The 22,090-nt window shown below is 45.7% G+C and overlaps 1 protein-coding gene across 2 annotated transcripts in view; it reads left to right on the plus strand.

Moving 5' to 3' along the window:
* lhfpl2a (LHFPL tetraspan subfamily member 2a) overlaps positions 1 to 22,090 on the plus strand; it is a 34,804-nt gene extending 12,714 nt beyond the window's left edge. The window contains exons 2-4 of one of the 2 annotated variants that reach the window (XM_076758228.1): positions 616 to 684; positions 12,716 to 13,542; positions 20,900 to 22,090. In XM_076758228.1, the coding sequence (XP_076614343.1) occupies positions 13,122 to 13,542; positions 20,900 to 21,156 (678 nt within the window). In that variant the 5' untranslated portion in view covers positions 616 to 684; positions 12,716 to 13,121 and the 3' untranslated portion in view covers positions 21,157 to 22,090. Of the gene's footprint in view, positions 1 to 615; positions 685 to 8,064; positions 8,144 to 12,715; positions 13,543 to 20,899 lie in introns of those variants that run through there. The other variant, XM_076758227.1, reaches the window with a different exon arrangement.

The following is a 22,090-nucleotide window of genomic DNA, read 5'->3' on the forward strand; positions in this document are numbered from 1 at the left end:
TGTGTTGGTTTGAGTCAATATTTGTGTGTATGCATGCATGCAGCTTTTTGTTTACGGGCTGTTTTATTTAGCTTTTTTTTTTTTTTAATGTAAAGCAGAAGACTGAAGTTAGTTTGAAGCTTGAGTAAAAGTTAGTTTTAAACCAGCTGGGTTCATATTTTAATCGCTGTCCGTGTTGATTTCGGAGTTGGAGCTATGGTGTGGGAAACTGGGATGTGGTATTTGTGGTATTTTAACATTTACAGCACCTTTCACACACGCCGTATGACTTATCCCACTTAGCGGCTCGGTTGGCTTATGTAACACACACACAATGTGTGTTGTTGTGCTAAAAATTATGCAACTTTGCCACAGGGACTCGTGTAACGTCACATGAGGGATGCAGGCATCAGCGTCTCCCCTTTTCTTCTTCCCCTGTTTTTATGAACATGTGAAACAGTTAAAACGTGTTCTCCAGGTGCAGCTGCTGCTCTGTCTCAGGTTTGGATGGAAAATACCCGAGGAGGCGATGCTCATGCAGCGGTGGAGCCAGCTACGACTGAGCTGTTGCTCTCTGGAGATGGTGTGGTTTTGTGATTTGGACTGACCGCTGCATTGTTGCTGCTGTCTCTGCAGGTTTTCTCTGACATCATTTGGATCCAGCTGAAGGTTCGTCTGCGTCCGCCGCGAGCTTCCACACGAGAGGTCGGTGTTTTACAGCTCTGCATGTGTTTGTCCTTTAATTTCATCTTCAGGCCGCCGACATGTGACTGGCTTTTCCTCAGGAGATGGAAGACCCTTTGGAGTTGTATGGACTAACCAAACAAACAGAAACGCGACTTCCTGCTTTTCTTGTTATTATATTATTGGGGTTCCTGGCACCTGTCTGTTACTAGTGGAAACACAAGCAGTTCCCATGGCTCCTATTGTTCCAGGCAGGTGCTGCCTAACAAGCCCTTTAAAGGCCCTGAAAACCTTTTCTTTCTCAGTCAGCTTCTTAGTGTGAGCAGTCATGTCAGAGGTTTACCTCAGATGAGCTCATTTAGATAAATTTTAAAGCCTGTGTGGGTACAAATGTCCAGTAAGTCACAAAAAAATAAAGTTTAGAGCAAATACAGACCAAATAAAACAAATTTTCTATTGCAGTATACACTGCCAGTTGATAAAGTATAGCGAGGTAAAGCTAATGCAGTTTAATACAACTTATAATATCTACTAATGTATTATAAGTCAAAAACTCTTGACAGCCTGGAAATGACCTTAAATTAACCGAGGGTGAAACTGCATCTTCCACAGGTTCAAGTTTGTGCTGCTTTCATTGTCTGCCACGCTGACTCTTGTATCTGGCATATTTATCTGGATGAAGTAGGATGTTGGGGGTGTTGGGGGTGACCATGTTTTTCCAATATGGAGGAAAACAACGCAGTGAGACATAATGAGCCGGGACCACCTGTGAAGGTCATTTCAAAGTGGAAAGCCCCCTCTGAGATAATAAACAGAGTAATCGTTTGTCACGTTGCTCCTAAAATAGGGAGACTTCTTGTCAGCGGTCCACTTCCTGTTATCTCATGCTTGTTTTTGACCTCCCTTGTCCTCATGCTGTATGCTGGACACATCAATGGGAACAGACTGTCACTGAGGTTTAATCTATGAATTAAATCTATTAAGTTCAAACACACTCTTATTTCCTACCAGGAAGTTTGATAATAAAACCCATAAAGTTCTATTAGCTGTTATCTGAGGATGTCTCCCTCATTTATTCTGGAAATATCAGACATGACAGCCTTTATGTATCCGGCCATGTCAGCTCTAATTTTCCTGTTGTGTCTGCGGTGGTGTCCAGTGTTTTGGTATAACCTGACATTTTTTTAAAGTGTGACTTCTCAACACTCCTCTCTTTGTCCTCCAGTGAAAGCACTTCTCACTTTACTCCCCCGAAACCAGTCTGACAATAGCAACACGCTTCCTCATCTCTCAGCTTCCCACCTCTCCTTCTCGTCCTCAGCGTCTCCTTTTCTCCCGGCTTCTCCCCTCATTTGTCTCCGTCCCTCGTCTCCTCGCCTCCTACACATGCCGTTAATGTGATTTGCCAAGAGCCTGAGAGCGGCGATGATATCGCTTTATGCTTTTATTATCCGAAACTCGAGAGGATCCGGTGCCAACGTTCCACTGCGGTGCTTACTTTTGATTTTGTGCAGGGTATCAGGTTTTAGCCCAGAGTGCCCGACAACAGCTATGAGTCTGCCCCCAGGGGCGTTTGGATAAAGCAGCCAGCGAGGTCTCAGTTTGCAGGGGAGTTTGTGTCAGAGCCACAGGGAAGTTAGGATTAAACTGCACTCATCCCAGGCACAAAACTCGGTGAGAACAATGCTTTTAACCCCCCAGAGAAGAAGGCCAAATACTATCCGCCCGGCTCAGCGGAGTGACTGATTTCCTGAGTCTGGCCTGGAGAACAGAAGCACGGGGATTTTGAAGTGGAAGGACTTTTCTCCTGCGACCCCCCTGTGTTTACGGTCCCTGGGGCTGTTTGCAGGGCTGAGGTGGGGCTGGAAATGGTTAAGCATAATGGAGACAGTGTTTGGCCTGAGGGCCCCAAACTCTGCAGCTCTCTAACAGTGGGAAACTGAGGAGAAGTGCTGGGGCTCCTCAGGGCTCCCCTGTCCATCAGTACTCAGAGAAAATAGGCCTGAAGAATATCGTCCCTAATTTCTTCAAAGTTATGTTCACCAAGTTGAATATATTTTTATAAAGTTGAATATAATTGAAATATGTTTCCTAACAAGTCTAAGAGTCAACAGCCATGCTAGCAGCTTAGACCGTGCAGGCACAGCAAAGCTAATGCTAACATTAGCTAATCAACACTAAACACAAAGTGCAGCTGCGGCACAGTTTGGATTAAATATGCATTTGAAAAGGAGAAATGTTCCCTGCAGTGTTCGTCACGTCTCACAGCAGCTGTTTTTCCTCCGTTTTAGTTCTCACACAACAAACAGGAGTGATTGCGTTGCTGCTTGAGGCCACAGTGCCGTTCTGATGGATGTTATCTCTGTTTTGTTGCTGTTCCTCAGCCTCCTTAATCCTCAACTCAAAAGCCACGAGCTGATATTTAACAGCTCAGAGATGCCATACGGACAGACTCAGACCAGGCACAGAAAAAACCTCCTCAGTGACAAGCAGCACAGAGCGATCTTTTCACGATTTGGATATCCAGTGAAACCCTGCCCGTCTGTGGTCTGGTTGGCCACCCACTTTGAGGCCAGACTGTGATATGTCAGATGGTCTTTGTTTTCCGTCACCCTCTTAACCCTCGTGGCGTGGGCTCGCCATGCGAGGGCTGTTATGGTCAATATGAGGAGATGAGGGATTGTTGACCTCCGCCGTTCTCCTCAGAGGCACAGCTGAAGGATCACCCCGTCCCTCCGGCTGCAGCGACTCCTGCCCCACCTCACCACTCAAACCAGACTGACACGCAGTCCGTCAGATTGTATAAACAGATGTTTCCAGGGGGAAACGGTTGACCACTCACACTGAGATCAAATGGAGGTGTGCATGTTTTGTGTGCCCAGGTCCACATGTGTTCATGTGTGCACTGCTATGTGGTGTTTTTATTATGTTCTATGTATGTATTTGGACTAAAAAGGACTCTTGGGAAGGGTGGGACTGTTTTCTTTTTCCCCTCAGACTGCTTGTTTCTCCACAGTTCCTCCGACTTCTCTTCGCAGTCGGAGGTGTTATAAGTCCTCGGTGCCTGTGCGACCGACATGTTAGCTCCACACCTCCCGCAGGTGTGCTCCCCGCTGACCACTAGCTGTGGGATCTGTTCGACACTCAGGTCTCTGTGCTGTTATTCCTTTTCCCTCCTTCTCTCTTTCCCACGCTCCCGTCTCGCTTCCCCCTGGAGCTCAGTGTTGGGATTTCCTCACCTTCAACACATCCTTGTGTTTATGCTCCAGCGGTACTCCCCACATAAATTAGCAAATATGCCGCAGAGATACCTCTCCCACACTAAGAGATGCCGAAGTACAGCCACCGTTGACAAGAGCATAATGGATAAAAATGATGTGGCGTGACCTCGCTGGGGAAGTGTATCTGTCTCTTGACCTCAGCTGTCGCATTACAGAAATGGATCGGGGTCAAATATGTGAATAAGATGTTGAAGTTGTTGAAATTTCAGCAGCTTTCATGAAATCATGAAAGGAGAAACTTAGATACAACTATGAAAACACTGAAACAACACCCAGCTCTGCCCAGGCTGTGAGTTAGAAACCATAGGGTGCTCAGTAGATGCAGACCTTCGTCCTGTATGTGCATGTGAAACATCTGCCTCCATGTGCCTGCTGATGGGCCTTGAAGTGGCCAGATGGTCGGAGCTGCTCCCTCTGTGGGATTCAAACTGACCTCAGACTTCTCTGATTGCACGGAGGAGTAAATGTATAGCAGTGAAGACTCCCCATCTTCCATTTGTCGGTCCAGATCTCTTTCAGACTGCAGCGATACTGATCTTTTTTGTGGGGTGACGAGAAATGCCTGACATATTTGAAACAGGAGGGGTGTACTCGTTACATCTGTACGCTGCCATCAGGTACGCTCTCACATCCTCGCCTTGTCAAGACATTTGTTTTGCACTCTATTTAATCCATATCTGATTTGACTCGTCATTATATTTGCCTCATCTGGAAACTCATCAGAGCCAGATATTCCGTCTGTCTGTCCGTCGCTTCCACGTCTTTCCACGGCAGTTTCTAAAAGTGAACCCTGTGGAGCCTCTTCAGGGTGGCTGGATGGTGGACTGACGTAACGCATGCAGGCGCAGCTCAGATTGGAAACACGTGGAGATAAAAACCTCATTGAGATATCCGAGGCACGTCCGGGAATCACGACACGAGCCAGAATCCAGCATTTGGTTTCTGTAGTATGAAGTCAGTTCCTTCCTGACTCACTCTGGACTGCTTTATCAAAATAGCGTTTTGGTTCACCTGAGTATCCAGGTCACAGGTGTATAGACACAGAAAGTCACTGTTTGTATTGTTGTCATGTTCAGAACTTTCAAGTGTAGAAACTCTTGAAAGGACTAAATCTTTACAGATGTTCTCAGCTCTGCATACGCCCTTTTCCAACTGTCCGTCCTCTTTCCAGTTAAATCTGTCAATGGTGATGATGTGAGTGGTGTCTGGTGTAGGTGGATTTCTTCTGCCCAGCCTGTTATCAGACAGTTGTCAGGTTTTCACCCTGTTTTGCTTCTCACTCGTCAGCTTTCTTTGGATCTATTGATCAGAGTCTGACAAGGAAAGATGAATTACCAGCAAGCCAACAGCCAGACTCTACCAAGCGCTCTGCTGAACCTGCACGACTGATGATTGAGCCCGGCATGTGTGTGGATGTGCAGCTCCGGCTATGACTGCCGAGGATCTGTCTCCGCTGTCCTCTGATCCGGTCTTTGATGTGGGGGCCTGTGCTGTGTCCGAGCTCCCGAGGCTGCCAAGAGAAATCTCCTGCAGCATCTTCAGGCAGCGCTGCTGTCTCTGTATTGAGTGTCTGTCTGATGTGCGTCTGTATCTCACAATCAGAAACCTGATATGTGAGAATGAGGTCCGCTCACGGTCAGGTTGGCTCCTGATGGGGCTGAGAACATAAACAGAAAGTTGACTGAGATATTTCCCTGAACCCCTCCAACGAACAGGGCACAGCAGGTGTTTCCAGCTGTGGATTCCTCCACATGTTTGAGTGGTGTGCACAGACCTGTAGCAATATCAAAATCTGGATGGTGTCTACTTAATCATCCTTCTCAAACCCAAAACAAAGGAGTGAAAGAGTGGATTATACAGTGTGTTTATTGTAAGCCACCAAAGTTAGATCGCTATCTTAGTATTTACAGTAACTGAACATTACTCCCATTAACTAACTAGGTTACATGAGCTTGTGAGGCTACAGGTTATGGCAAAAAAAAGCTCTGTTCATCTTCCTGGATGCTAACGTTAGCAGCTCTGTCCTGCTGTTTATTGGATGAAGGAAGGTTTACACTCCAGTGTTACCTGAGATAGCAAGTACGTAGGCTAATAAGGGCTAACTAGCTCTACACTACAGTACAAAAATAATGCTCTTTCTTTATTTATATCATCCACATGCGTCATCAGCTGGTGAGGACGCTAACTTTTTACCTTGTTAGCTTTAGCGTCAGCCTTTTAGCATGATGTATGTAGCTATGAATTGGATATTTAAGACCCCATTTCAAAGGCACTCTTTTTAAAGAAGCCAGCTGGAAATAAGGTCAGCCTGAGACAGTGTTTTCAGACAGCTCAGCTAACATTAGCTTAATTAGTGAGCTAGCTCCAGCAGGTAGACTCTGCTCGTGACAGTTATCATTCAGCCGGCAGAATCTTGGTTGCTGTCTGGAAATGGAAAGTTGACTTTTGTCTCCGTCTGCCTGAAATCAATGACCCATTGTTTAAAGAATACTGTGAATTTCAAGTTGTGTACATGAGACAAAGGAAAGCTCAACAGGCATAACAACAGTATCTAAGGGTGGAGCTCAGTGAGCCATTGTTATAATGAGAAAAGGCATTTTTGTGATATTCTAGACATTTTAGGGAGACTTTGTGTGGCTTTAAAATGAGCCATTAAGCTCTTCCCATCCAGTTCACGACCACAAGGTGAGCATGAGTCACCAGGATTTATTGGAATTGGGTCAAAGGAGAGATTTTATTAGGTTCAGGATACATGCATCAAGGTTGAAAGCAACTATTGTTGAACTGTTACGGCCTAACTTCCATTCAAACTGATAAGAAAGGCCTCTTCCTCAGGCTTTCCACGCTGCCTTCAAGTTCCTGCCTATCGGCCTCTCTTCCTGTCTGAGTCGGCCTCTTTTTCCGTCTTCATATGGAACTAATTTGTCTCCTCTGTGCGAGTGAACACAAAGTCAGACGAACGCTGCAGCTGACTGCTGTGTTGGCGAATGCAACCGATGCTGCTGTAAGCAGTCCAGGGACGCTTTGCTCCCGTCAGCCACAAAGGTAATCTGTTAGTCAAACAGCGAACCATCTGCTCCATCAGGCAGTTAACTGGGCACCCAGGCAGCCATCTAATCTGGCAGTCAGAGATTTGTTGTTGACAGAGGAAGGATGTTAGTGGATCTGTGGGGGATGTGGTTCATGCATTGGATATTCAACAAGCTTTGTGTGCAAGTTTTAACTTAAAGTAAAGTTTACATACAACTAAATAATAACAGTACTCGTAAGCTTACTACCCCTGCACTGTCAATTCAGACTACACAGTAGAAGAAGACAAATAGCACAATAGATGCATTCAGTGTACACCAGCCATGCATTTTTGTTGAAGCACAAAAATTATACTACTAGTGTACAAAGCAAAGTGCAAGTACGTCACAACTGTAGTTAAGTACAGTACTTGAGTAAATGTACTCAATTACTTTCCATCACCTCTTTAAACACAAAGTAACACTTGAACATCAAACTTGTTGTTTAGCTTACACACAAAACAACAATAGCAGCAGTACATTTTAATGTTTTTCTATACTTCAAGAACAAAATGACACATAACAGTGAAGTAGTTTCATAGCATAAAGTACACTTTATGCTATACGTAGAGTATACTCTGAAGTACACTTATATCGTCTGTCAAGTGTATCGTCTGAAGTGTTAGACTAATCCACTTACAATTAAACAAATAATTTAGCAAACAGGATATTAAGAGAAGTGTACTTATTCACAGAAGTACTTTTAATGGTGTATACTTCAGGCGTACTTGTTTTTGGTTAGTGAAAATGCATTTAGGCTGATAATAAGATGGTGGCCTTGGCCGATTAAAAGAGTGCAGAGAGCAATGAAAACAGAGCGAGGAGGTGAGAGAAACTGAGACTGACGGAGAGCGAGAGGAAGAGGAGAGACCCTCTGTAGCTACCAGCTCTTGTTATTTTAACCCAGATTCAGCACTGAAATATGGCCACCATGTGGACTCTCTCAAGAAGTGTGGCTCCAGTGTCGGCCCAGCCAATCAGAGGAGACGTGGCGGTCCAGGGAGGTGGGACTCGGGGAGGGTCCGGGAGTTTGAGAGAGAGGCATTAAAGTGTGTGAGCAGAGGAGGAGAGTCAGGGCAGAGAAGCCACATCTCCAGGAGAGCTGGACTATCCACAGACCAATGGAGACAGGTTGGACCATTGTCTTCTTTTTCTTAATTATGCTGCGTTAATCCCCTGAAGTGCCTCCCTGGGTGAACACTTACTCATACGAACTGTCAGCTGTGCTCCTCGCTGATGTAATAGACTATAAATATTATGTTTTAGGTCTGAATCACAAGCTCGCCGGGGCGTCACGGAGCCCCAAGATGCCGAGCAGATGTGCAGAAGTGTTAGGAAAGACTGGCTGCTTTGCTGTGGAAAACCTGACTGCTTTGTTACTGACTGCTATTATAACCGTTAGAGTCTGCAGTTGTCCTTAAATAATGACAAAGCCAAGACTGGAACGCCTGCAGAAGAGCTATGAAATCACGCACAATCAGAAGGATGCATGTAGTAAGAAAAAACTGCTTTTGCTGCATTTCATTGATTTACATGGTTGTCACAGACCTGATGGTTGTAATTTGTTTTCTAATTAGACAACAAAGTGTGACTGGACTAGCATCTGAGGTCCTCCGTGACCAATCATGTCCAGCATTCCCTTTCAGTAGCTGCAGGGGCTTTTCATTCAAACGGATCCTCACAGATTATAAACACTCCCTTTGTTTTAAAATTGCTTTGCCTCTGGTCACATAAGGCAACAGAGAGGTGTGGGCTGGAAACGCAACCAATCCGAGAAGATGCACATTTCTTCAGAGTTGGATGATATTTAACAGCTTCGGAACAAGTTGTAGAAGCTTAGATCTGCTGCTCTCTCCTCTCAGCATGTCGAGCTCCCGTGAAATCTCCCTAAACCTTTCATCCAGCTCTAAACAAACACTCTCCATGGTGACGTGTTTCTCCAGTCGTGGCATGTCCATAGATATGCAGATTGTTTCCTGTCGGTGGCAGCGTAGAAAGGCGTTTCCTGCTGTTATTGCTGCTGTGATAAGAGAAAGGCTGAGTGGACACTTTGACCAGGAGCTGTGTACTCAAGCTTTTTAGCCATAGTAGTAGAAGTTGAATGGTCAACCAACACTGCCATTGCCTAGACAGCATTAGTCGACTGGTGAGTCCATCCACCGCTGTGGTGCAGCCTGAAGTATCTCAACAACGATTTGATGGATTCTAGTTAACTTTGTATTGCTAGTCATGATCCCCAGAGGATGGTTGTTCCTTTAGTGCCGCCGTGAGGTTGACGTCTGGGACTTTAGTGACATATCTTGTTGCAGAGATTCATGTGACCCTCAGGATTCCTGACATTAGCATATAGCTCAAAGCGCCGTTGCGTATGGCTGTCGTGTTTGTTTTCGATTGAACGTGACCAAACAGGCGTCTTCAACAGCCCATTGCTCAGTCATGATGAGTTAATCATGAATTCCTGTTTGATTATTGATTTATTAGGAAAAGCTGCAGACAAACTGAGGTCCAGCTGTGCAGAAGCTCCCTCCTAGCTCACATTCTGGGGGAGCTTGCGTCAGATGGCAGGGAGTCTTGTAAGTGGGTGCGCACATGGGGATTAGTGTTGGGTTCATCGGGGTGGTGGGTGCCGTCTGAGGGCTGTAAACTCTTCTGTGCATGTAAACCGAGCCTCAAATAATCCCGGGTCTCCCTCCTGGTTACTCAGGGACTATAAAAGACATCATAAATCCACCTCAAGCCTTACATATACAGACTACCTATGCTTCACTCTATCTTGGGAAACTTCTGTTCCTGATATCTGCTCAAATCTGTCTGGGAACGGCGAGCAGACGTCTGGGTGTATGTTGATGTGACAAATACCAGGTACATTAATAGAACCAGACGTGCCCAGACTTGTTTTAGCTCTACTAACCCACATTTTTGGCAGCTTGAGAGAAATTCAGATGCTTGAGTAGGTACTGTGTAACCGACAGGCACGTGATGCAAACACACTGCAGCCAAGCAAGGTCAAAGGTTAAGTGTGCAGGTCTTTAAAGCTCCGTATCTGCCCAGCTGGTTCCAATTGTTTCAGGTCCAAAGTGTTTTCCAACAATATTCCTGTCAGTGAGGAATTAGTCTTCGCAACTGGCCAGCAAATGTTTGACCTTAAAACTTCGGACTGCCCGTTTGTCTTAAATCCTAACGTCAAACATCAGCCTCGTCAAAGGACCTCCGTGACCCCGAATGTCAACGGTCTTATTGTGAGGGGGGAGTTTTTTTCACAAAGTTCGGGAATGTGCGTCTGCATCTGTTCCTGCATCTGTTCATGGTGAGGCAATGAGAAGGCGTGTGATTCATAAAATTAATTTTGGTCCAAATCCACAGAGGCGGCTGTCTGTGCCTGCTCGTATGATCTCATCTGTTCTACACCGTCCAAGCACAGTCGATGTTAGCTTGCGCACACACACCGCCCCACAGATTTGGGTCATTTTCTCTGCTGGAGAAGATGAAGGAGGGAACTGTTGTTGATATCTCCACAGGATGACAAAGATCAAAGTTTGTGTAATGCTCTGACTCACACACATCGAGTCCCACTCGTTGGGATGCGACCACAAAGGACACGGCCGCGGCCCCCCTCACCGTAAGAGCACGTCAGGGCCCGAGTGACGGAAACTTCGCAGTGCAGGCGGCACACGTGTCTACGGCGGCTCCCTCTGCTGCCAAACGCTGGCTGGAGAATGACTAACAGACTCCCAAGAGGCAGCAGGGAAAAAAGACTCAGAGAAAAGAAACAACTGTCAGCTTTGGCCCTGAGCTGTATTTATAACATGAGCACAAAGGCCTGTACAGTGTAAGCATCTTTTAATCTTCTCTGGCATTCCAGCCTCCAAGTTTTAATGTATGTTTGGCTCAAATTTCTTAATGTTTCTCGTAAATCAAATCTTTTCAAAACTTAAATAGAATTAAAGTTTGACTGTTTAGCCTCTGGAGCTCCCCCGGGGATCGTAAGGGCTTTGGATAGGGACGTCACGGTCTATTTCCTGGAATCAGAACAAGGCATCACTTCAAACGATTCACTTCATTTAAGAAAAGCATGAGGTGCAAAAATTAGGCCCATAATTCTGATGTAATTATTTTATTAGTGAAATAGGCCAGTTTATAACTCCGTGAGAGACACTTACGTCAAGGACTAGACCTTTTATAGCTTTCTGTTTGATTCAGCGGAAAAGAGAAGAGATCTAACCCTCCTTAAAGGAACAGTCTGACTTTTTGGGAAATACATTTATTCCCTGAGTTAGCCTAGCTTAGTATAAAGGCAGGAAGCAGGGAAAAACAGCTAGCTTAGCTCTGTCCAAACAAAATAGTGACAACATGCAACTCCCCACCATATCTGAAGTTTGGAGAAAGTCAGGTTAGCTGTTTACTGCTGCCTCAAGTCTTTATATAAAACTAAGCTAATCGCTTCATGGCAACATCAGTAGTTTGTCTTGATATGGTTGCTCTTAATTATTAAAGGAAACGAGCACTAATGAGCACTACTTAGCCAATACTAGCATGCTAACACACCATACTAAGATCGTGAACATGGTAAACATAGCGACTAAATATCAGCATGTTAGCATTGTCACTGTGAGCATGTTAGCATGCTGAGGCTACCATTTAGCTCAAAGCCCCGTTGAGTGCAGCCTGACAGAGCTGCTAGCGTAGCTGTGAGCTGCATTTTCGAGGTATCACTTCCCATTCAGACTTTGTATCCAACATTTTACGTTTTCCTTACATTTCATGGTGATGAGTTTCCTTAAATACACTCTTTTTTGTGACTGTTGAGTCATGAAGGGCTGCCTGAGATGCAGAACTCTGAAAGTCACTGTCGGTGCACTTCAGGATTTGGCTAATGAAGACTTTCTTGACACCTGAAGTTGTGAACTGTTCCAGGGTTGCTGTGAAAGTGCACATTTCTTAAAAATTGTAGGCGGTTATTGTTGTAATAGAGACAGATTTGGTTGTGTTACGTGTCAGATGTGACTTTCCTATGAACTGACACCATTTGCAGCTTCCTCGCTGCGCTGTCACTGACTCAGCAGTGCAGCAGGGTTGATGTCAGCGAGGTTATCGGCGGTCATGTGACAGCCGGACGGGCGTTGTGTTATCAACTGTTGGCTGACCCCAGGTCAGCTGCGTGGGCTGCTTGATGAGAGGCCTCCGGCTTGTTTTTCTCTCTGTCTGCATCCGCTTCTCATTCCACTGTTTCCACGTTTCAACCCCCCACCACCACCACCACCACCACAACACACACACACCAAGGCAGACATGCATGATGTTTTTCTAGTTTTCATCTTCACAGCCTCAGTCATGCAGAGCCACTGGGAGTAGAGAACACGACGAGAGCCCTGATCACAAATCCTCAAACATAAACACAGTGAAAACAGAAGAGGCCCACTTCAAATGAACACGTCCCTACACAACTCATTAGAGCCTCTCCTGAAGATCTACACCAGAAGCCTCCCTTCCTCCTTCCTCTCTCTGCTCCTCCTCCACACTTTCCTCATTCTGCACACTTCTGCTTTTCTAAATATGACAGAGTAGAAACAGGAGAGCTGCGCTGCCTCAAATAAAGCAAAAATTACCGATCATCTCAGAGTCCCTTTTATACACACAATTACATTTTATACATGCAATTAAAGCGCTCACCCTGTTGTTGTGTCTCTCTGTTTTCTGTCTTAGGTGTGTCTGATGTGACGCCAGCGGGCTGGCTCAGGGAACACAACTTCAATACAATGTAGACACCAAAAACCAGACAGAATAAGAGTCTGAAGACCGAGCCGACAGAAGGAGGGTGAGTCCAAGGAGGAGGAACAACAGCTGTGCAGAAAGGACGCCGGCGGAAGATAAGAAGTGAAAGAAGCAGAGGGAAAACGAGGGAAGCAGCAGACTGTGAATCATTGACTTGAACCTTTTGTGCATAGTCACCTATTCCTTCCTGTGAAGTGTCACTCGCTCTCACATCGCCGCCGGAGAAGGATCGCAGCCTCAGCTCTCGGTCTTTTGAGGACCTCTGACCCACACTCCACCTTTTCACCTCTCAGCGGTGTAGAAATCTGAGCAGACGCAGACTCCAGCCACCGTCAGCATGTGCCATGTCATTGTCACCTGCCGCTCCATGCTGTGGACTCTGCTGAGTATCGTGGCCGCGTTCGGCGAGCTCATCGCCTTCATGAGCACTGACTGGCTGGTGGGATTCCCCCGCACCCCCGACGCCGTCTACGGCCCCCATGGGGCCACCACAGCCGGAGAGGCCTACAGGCCCACTTTAGGCATCTACGGCCGCTGTATAAAACTGCCCCACCTGCAGCGTGGAATACTGTGCGGACCGTATGCCATACACTTTGGGGAGATAGCCAGCGGGTTCTGGCAGGCTACTTCTATCTTCCTGGCAGCGGGGATCCTGCTGCTGTGCGCCGTGGCGTTCATCTCGGTCTTCACCATGTGCTTCCAAAGCATCATGAAGAAGAGCATCTTTAACGTGTGTGGACTGCTGCAAGGGATCGCAGGTGAGACGCGCTCACACACATGTATTTACATTTTACGCTTTGAGCCCAAATTGACTCTTCTACAGGTACAAAGGTGTCACGTAGCATCAGGTTTGTGTCACTGAACAAAGAGGCGGCAGTATACTTAGTCAGAACTGCTTGTCAGAACCCCCTCTAATCACCTTTTTTAACAAATCTGAACTGGGGAGCTGTGTCTGATGATTTCTGTAACACTCCGAAACCGTCAGTCTGACATCCCGACCCACTTCAAGCCATCATTCACCAGGTGTGTGGAGGTGAGGGGCTCTGAATGTTCTGTAACCCAGCACAGCATAACCCAGTTTACAACCTCAGTATCAGGACACACCTTAAAGCCAGACTCAAAACAGGATCAATGCTACAGTACACCGCTAACTACACTACTTCCTTCCTTGATACTATCAATGTATTTATTCCATTTGAGATATCTTAAAATTCCAAACAAAGATGTGACTTGGCTGATCTACAGAGAACAGAGGAACCATAAAGCCTTAAAGCAGTTCCTCTAACCTTTATTGTTTCTCCTCATTCCTGTGGCGTCCACCGTTCATCAAGGTAAATGAAAAGTTTCAGCTGAACACATTCATTACGAGCACCGCAACTCCCACTGCGAGAATGATGTGTTTGATTTTGGTGGAGCCTTCTGTGAGCTTCTGCCCAAGCAGTCAGGGGTTTAAAACACACGGTGGCTTGTTTACACCCTCGGAGCTGTCACTCGGAGCAACTGCCACCCAAATATTTACTTTCTGCCCAGTCAGGTGGAGCTCTCTCTGACACGGGCTTTACCTGAAGTCAAACACGCATGCGTATCTCTGTGTGTGAAGGGTGTGTGTCCGTGGCGTTGCGTCTGAGGCCAAATCTCCGGCCACTTTGACTGACTGTGGTGAATTATGGAAGGGAGGAGGCCATGCGATCGTGCCCGCTGAACCTCCTCTTGTAGCTCTCAGCTCTCTGGTGATTATGGCTGTCCTCCCCCACAGTTGTTTATTTGGTGCAGGCCCAAACAGAAAAAGGTGGGCGTGTGGTGAAGGACATGCCAAGCTGTAAACCCAGCTCTGTGCAGGCCTGCTGACCTGAGAGGCTGCTGAAATCCAGAGTGAATCATGTGTGGCTACTGGAAGGCTCCCTCCGCCCAATAAACCTGAAATAGCAACATGAATGTTTATTTATGGCATGGTTCTTTCCACATTTTCTTCACATATCTGACTAAAGCTGCATGCCTTTGATGCAGGGTTACACATATTATTATTATAGACATTTATGGGCAATGTTGGAAACCAACGAGGACGGCAAGGCAAGATCGTCCTTGTTGTGTATTTTACAAAAAATCGGCTTTGTCGCAGAACTGTTTCAATATCACAAAATAAATTTACTGTGACCGAAAATGTATCACCCACTCCTTTTCAAGGCTGTTGTGTTTGGATTTTAATGATAAACTCGTATAAATGCTCACCACCCGCAGGCTTGAATGACTCCTGCACAGCAGCTGTATTCAGCTTGAAGTCACAGCAGTTATAATTCTTTCCAAAGCATCGCTAATGATGCAAACTTTGGTTTACATGTAGCTGACGACCATCAAGTTTGTCATCTGAAATGTTGTTTTATCAGCTGTAGCTAGCAAATGAATGCTAACTCTGTTTGCTAAACTCTGCTGACTTGAATGTCTTCTAGCTGACTTTTGAGAGAAAAACTGTGTAAAAGGGTGTGAAATTGCACTTATTGGCCACATATAGTACTGATATAATATACTGTTACATTATACTAAAAGCTACATGTATCAGGAGAAGACATGGAAGTAAAGGAGCAGTACTACGGTACAGCGCTATACATAGAAATGGTCTAAAAATTGTATTTCATTCCCATGTTTCCATTACTCAGACACATTTCATTAATAGAAGAGAAAAGGCTTCGAGGATGAGGGCTAACTGTTGAGGTGCTGAATCAGCATACGTAGCTTGAGTTTCTGGAGTGTAAACTTCCTAAAACCAGACAAAGAGCAGTTGCTAACGTTAGCATCTTTGCTCCTACACAGTGGATATTCCACTCCTGAACGCGTCTCTATGAAACCTAGCCTGTCATAATGCAGTAAACTTGTTGGCTTTTGAAATAATGCTCATTTCCTGCCGCAGGTTGTTAATGTAGTTAGCCGGGCAAGCTAACATTTGCAGAGCATTGGTCTTGTGTTTCAGGTTTAGGACGTGCAATAAAAAAATGACACCCCTCTAAAATTCTAACTCCTTTGCAATGTGGAGAAAACCCAGGCTCGTCAGGCCTGCCGAGCCAAGCTACGATTGCTACGCTATGACTGGACAATCACTGCTAGAACAAGGGTTTATTTAGCAAAAGGTCGATTTTCAACTTTCAGGAGTAGAAATGGAATCTGTTCATAGACATGCACACCAAAGCAGCTACCAGAGACAGTGTTGCATAACCATAAAGCCCTTTATTTACCATCTGTATGAAGGACTGAGAGTTTGGGACGCACAGCGAAGGGGACATGCACCGCTGAGTCTCCTCATTGTGGAGAGGATGAGGATGCGGAAGAGGAAAGGGGGCGAGAGGAGCTTCAAACAGCTCAGGAGGCTGCAGGGTTTCCTTCTGGCCTGCGAAGCTCAAGGCTGATAACCTTTTTTCTCATTTCAACGGCAGGACGAGATAAGACTCAGCACACCTCCTGTCTGACATCTAACAGTGTAACCGCCGACGTGCATTTGTCCTTTTTCCAACACCCATCCATCAGTCACTGTGCATGAGAGTCTTCAATTTGACTGCTGTCTTTTCACGAGGCCTGCGAATGATATCACTCTCACTGATATCCACCAGCAGACCGACTTTATACTAATCACTCTTTCCACTATTCATGCCGACCCTCCGGTAATGAGAAAACTGGAGCCAGACGGCAGATGTTTGGGGAAGTGATTGACCTCAGATGGGAAGATTGTGATGCCGTTGCCAGAGATGGTCACGTCATTGCACTGGAGTAGCTTCATAGCCCCTTAACCTAATCTGCACATACGCTGATGTCACTTGTACTTTTTACTTGAGACTCTTTTGTCCCCCATGACACACTTCCTGATGGCCACAGTTTCTCAGATGCCATTAAACTGACGGTCAATTTAAGCTCAGGTGGTTTTCAGATTTCAGCTGAAAGTAAATCTATTCCTTTTACTTCACGTAATCGAATGGCTGAAACAGACCTTCTGTTGAGGGTCAGCAGGGTGAACTTTCTACCCTGCAGGCGCACAGTTAGAAGGTCCCGAAAGGCTTCTTGTAAGTGAATTCTCTGTACATTTATTAAACGTCGTCCTCACTCATCGTCGCTCATGTCCAACCTTAGCTGAAAAGGATTAGAGACAAGACGGCAAACACACTTGGCCGTAAAACTGTCTCCAATTCTTGTGCATTTGGTGTCGAATGCTTTTATTACCTGCCATAAACTGTCCCTCCAGCCGTGAGGCACACACCTCGTCACAGATTTAACCGTTGACCATGACTCAGCCCCAGGCTGGAAGTCAGGGCAACAAAACAGTGTTTTACTGGAAGTCAAGCGGCATTACTGAGTGACGATGACTGTGACAGAAAATATCATGAGTTACACAAAAGAGTGAAGCAGGACTGCTGATTCTGGCTGACATAAAAGGGGAAACCTGTAAATGGAATAGTTTTACTGGATATGTGTGTTTACAGTGGAGATGGCTGGTTGGTAGTGAGACTAACCAAATGTAGAGCAAACATGCAATATTAGGAAATCTGGTTTTTACACTGCTCTCCACTGTGGGTTGGCAGCATTTTACAACCACTGCTACTTTAACTGGGGAGCAGCAGTATACTTCCGACAAGCAGAAAAGGCCACATTATGAACATATGCAACCTGTTGAGACCAAATACTCTCATAGGAGCACACGCTGTTGTTGTTTGGAAGTCTAGTTTTAGTCCACATGTCCTTCATTAAAGCTGCTGTAATCATTATTTTAACATTAGCAATGGATCAAACGACTACATGTGATGTAAAAGGTGTCGCTTGACCCACAGAGAATTAGCACCAGACTTTCCCTCAGCTGAGAGCATTTCAGCGTCTTTCAGCTCATTGTTTCACAGCCTGCAGGTTTATGGTTTTGGTTCGATGCCATGACTCTCATCAAACACCTTTCCAGCTGTTTTTAGCGAATAAGCTCTGCTGGACCCACCGCACCAAACGGCAGACAGAAAAAGTTAGCAGCTAGCTGGTGGACAGAGTGGAGCATTCAGCAGTTAAAGAGCCAGGAGGTGGCTAATGCTAATGCTGTTCTGTATTTTGGTTGTGTTAAGAGGTAACATTGCTAACATGTTTGCCATACAGCTAAAAGTGATAATATATCTGTGATTTGCAGCTTGTTGCACAAACCCCAAATGAATAAATGAATGAAAGCTAAGAATCTAAAGCTATGCTAGCAGCTCTGTGAGGCTAACCACCTATTTCAACATGGCAGATACAACATGCTCCAACCGATTCAGTAGTTCCAGTGTTTTGTGGGGTTAACAAAATATTAAAAGCAACTGTTAGTCTAAAAGAGCACAATTCAAAAGCACCATAAATTACAGCCTCTGTCGTGACCAGTAAGTTGAGTCTTTAATAAAACTGATTCAGCCAAAGTTGAACTTAACTCATGAAGGGAGGATTTACTGCAGGGCTGTTAAATCAGGCTGTTCGGGTTTGAACCAGCAGAGCCTGATGGAATATGAAAGGCTTGACAAGTGTCATCGTGTGCAGATATCTACATATTTTTATTTTTAATATTTAGACCATCCAAGTGGTGTTGTCCAATCAGAATACACTATGTGATCAGGTGACGCTGTTGACAGAAAATAAACTGGTTTTTATAATCTCCAGCCTCTTAAATGTGAGTATTTGCTGCTTCTGAATCGAATCGTAAATTAAATATCTTTGGGTTTAGGACAAAACTAGCCGTCACCCTGCACTGATGACTGTTTTACAGGCCAAACACTGATCAGTTGACAGAGAAAATAACTGACAGATTGCCAGTATTTCCTTTTGCCGTCTTGCTGTCTCTTCTTATTTTCACTTCATATGGATTTTGGGCCGTTTGGGGGGAGCTCCTCTTTTTTTCCTGGAAAGTAGAAGGGGGGCCAGATTTCTTGGAGCAGAGGGCCTGCTGTGCTGTATTACAGGGTGGAGGCTGTGGGAGCAGAGGTTAGAGGGCCGGGGGGGGGCGTTGGTGGCGGGAGGCAGCCATCAGAAATGGATTGATGGTGGAGAATCGACAGTTTGGAAGTTAACGGAGACAAGAGCCAGTGCAGAGGGAATAGTGAGGCTGGAAGGGTGGAGCACAGTTGGATATTAGGTTAGAAGGTCCAGGCTGTGGGGGGGGTGCGTTTGAATGAGTGTGTGTGGAGGGGGGGGGGGGGGGGGGGTCTTAGGAGGGGTGGGGTTGGGAATTAAAACCATACCTTCAGTCCATCACTGGAGCCGGTCTGGACGTCAGCGCAATGCAGCAACATGTGGAAAGAATTTATGACCTAGTTTTCATTTCCTTGTTTAATACGATATTGGGTGCTTTAAGAGAGAGAGAGAGAGAGAGAGAGAGAGAGAGAGAGAGAGAGAGAGAGAGAGGAAGCAGAGAGAGAGAGAGAGAGAGAGAGAGAGAGAGAGAGAGAGAGGATGCAGAGAGAGAGAGAGAGAGAGAGAGAGAGAGAGGATGCAGAGAGAGAGAGCGACTGTTTCACTTCCACATTCTGATGAAGCCAGGCAGCGAGGCCGGCTGGTCGAAGCAGCCGTGTGCCTCATTTATTGTTTGTAATTGTATTATTGTAATGTCTCCTCCTGAGCTCCTGAGGAAGAGCAGAGCAGAGGAAAGGATGAAACCTCGTGACATTAAATTACATGAAGAACAAAGGTTGTTTTTAGATGATGTATGAGCATCTGTGACGAGAGCTCTGTGTGTGTGTGTGTGTGTGTGTGTGTGTGTGTCGGGATTAGCGTTAAGGTGCTGAAACCAAGTCTGTTGAAATGGGTCATGGTTTGACAGGAAGTGACCCCTTCCCTCCCCCGAGACGCAGGACGCCGCAGGGTCAGCCAGTGACTGGGGCAGGCGGGAAAAGCCCTTTGGCTACCTTTTCCTGTTGTTCTCTGCCGACCTGACAGACATGTGTGTCAAGATTCAGGTTCAGGTCTCTCTTTCCTGGCGGTCTCGCCGTGATTATCCTCAGTCACGTTTCAGACAGTCAGCAGGAAATCATTTCTTCATGCTGTTTTTTTTTTTTTTTGTTATGTCCTTTTCTGTGCTGATGGGATGCTTTGAATTCTGTGATGGCCCTGTGGACAGAAATGTTTTCATAGCAGAGAACAGCGGCGGTCACAGAGATCATCATGAACAGAGGCCATCAGAACCTGAAGCACATTTCATCTGCTTTTGCCTAAAGATGATGTTCCATCAGATGTTTGGTTCAGATCGACGGCTCCCTTAAACTCGCAGTGTGTAATTTCTGCCACTAGGGGTTTTTCAATCAAAACAATAGCAAAATATGGCGGTTGTTGTCTTCATCATTAAACAACCACCATTACAGCTGAAGATGAACAGTCGTGTTCCATCATGAGTGAGATTTACAAACAATAGTAAACAGAGTGGTTAACTGCTTCGCTGACGGGTTTTCTGATGTTTCCCAGGAAGTTACAGCAACTAGAGGAGGTAAAGGCGACCAAATGAAACGCACCTTACCTTGTTAAAAAATTAGAGAACTTTCTGGTTTTGAACCCTTTTTTTGCAAAATGCCTTGAAAAACTTGGTATGAACATTCATGGCCTCCAGAGAATTGCTCCTGAATTTGATAAATGAATTTGGACTTCATTTACAGACGAATTTGCTGACTGAGTCATGTTTGCTGCTCAGTCTTTAGCGTTCCTGTTCAATCTTTTGTCTGTAAACCTCTCAGAATATAAACAATAATAATGGAGATTTGTGGGTTTTACTTTAGAATTCTTCCCAAAGTCTCAGTTTGTCTGTCAACAGCCTTCAGATAAAACTGGACTGATTTTCGCTGAGAAATGTGAGAAAGTTTTGTAGGACATAACCTTTGTTTTAATGCTATTCGGTGGCTATATTTTCAGCATGTAAGCGGTTCTACAGGATCTGCTGGACGGGTTTCAGTGAAATATTCGACACACATTACAGTGTTACATGCAGACTTGCTGTCAGCGGCCCTACAGACTGGAGGTCTAAAACTCACCACGATACCTTTGAAATCACATGGGTGACAAAAACATGACATGAATGGGAAAAAAACAGGAGGTGGACAAACTGCCATCAGCTAACGATCCCTCTCTCTGTTTCCCTTCTCGCAGGTCTGTTTCTGATCCTGGGTCTGATGTTGTACCCTGCTGGCTGGGGTTCAGACAAGGTCCAGCTGTACTGTGGCCCCGACGCGGCTCCGTATCGGGCCGGGCTCTGCTCCATGGGCTGGGCCTTCTACACGGCCATGGGCGGCACTGTGCTCACCTTCATCTGCGCTGTCTTCTCCGCACAGGCCGAGATCGCCACCTCCAGCGACAAGGTCCAGGAGGAGATCGAGGAGGGGAAAAGCCTCATCTGCCTCCTCTGAGACCCAGATACTTTTGTCCTTATGAAGAAAAGAGAAGAAGAAGAAGAAGAAGAGAGAAACAGGCCAATAACGATCCACACCTGCCCTCGTGAGGCCGGCCTGTGAACGGGAGGCTCCTGCATTGTTTACCACTAAAACTGACTCTGTTTGTCTCTGTTTCGTTTATGTGGGAGAAATCTACAAGTGCCAAGTTTTTTCTCAGTGTGTGTCTTCGTCTTTCTGCCACTAGAGGTGCTGTGTCCTTTATTGTATTCATGTCAACCATGTGGGTGCCCGGGGGGGCTTTGTCTGTCACCACATGTCCTGTAAATAAGTGTGATTATATATATTTTGTACATAGTAATGATCGCAGAATGATTGGTCAGCTTGATCCAGGCTGGGCTGATGATGTCACTCTTGCCTTAAAACACTGGTGAAAAAAACTGGTGTTTTTGTCACCACGACCAGCGAACCTGGATCTGTTAACTGTTTGCCATGTGGGAGTATTAACTCAACAAGGGAACCACTACTCAGCCAGAATAAACTACTCACAGAATCAGCGTGGATGTCCTTTAAAGCTTACAGAATGTACTGTTATTTGAATAATTCATGTGTTTGCAGACCCTTGAAATGTATCGATGGAGTTATGATTCACACAGACTGCACGAGGACAAGCAAAGGAAGCTCTGCGGCGCATTATTTGTCCTCAGTTTTGCGAAATCCTGAAATGAAGTGAGCTTAATCCTAGCCTAAGCTGAGAGGTGACCTGTGAAGGCTCTGCGTCTGGTCCTCCTTCAGCAGACATCCTGCAATCTGTGCACAAAGACTGAATGACGAGGACACACACATGAAGTGTTGCTGTTGTTAGTAATGTCTGGCTTCAGGGAGTCTGTCGAGTCACAGATAGCATTCTGTCTATTCCCATTTGTTTCTGCCAAACGAATAAAGAGAAGGG

The sequence above is a fragment of the Chaetodon auriga genome, chromosome 19 (genome assembly GCF_051107435.1).
Source record: "Chaetodon auriga isolate fChaAug3 chromosome 19, fChaAug3.hap1, whole genome shotgun sequence".
NCBI classification, from domain to species: Eukaryota; Metazoa; Chordata; class Actinopteri; order Chaetodontiformes; family Chaetodontidae; genus Chaetodon; species Chaetodon auriga.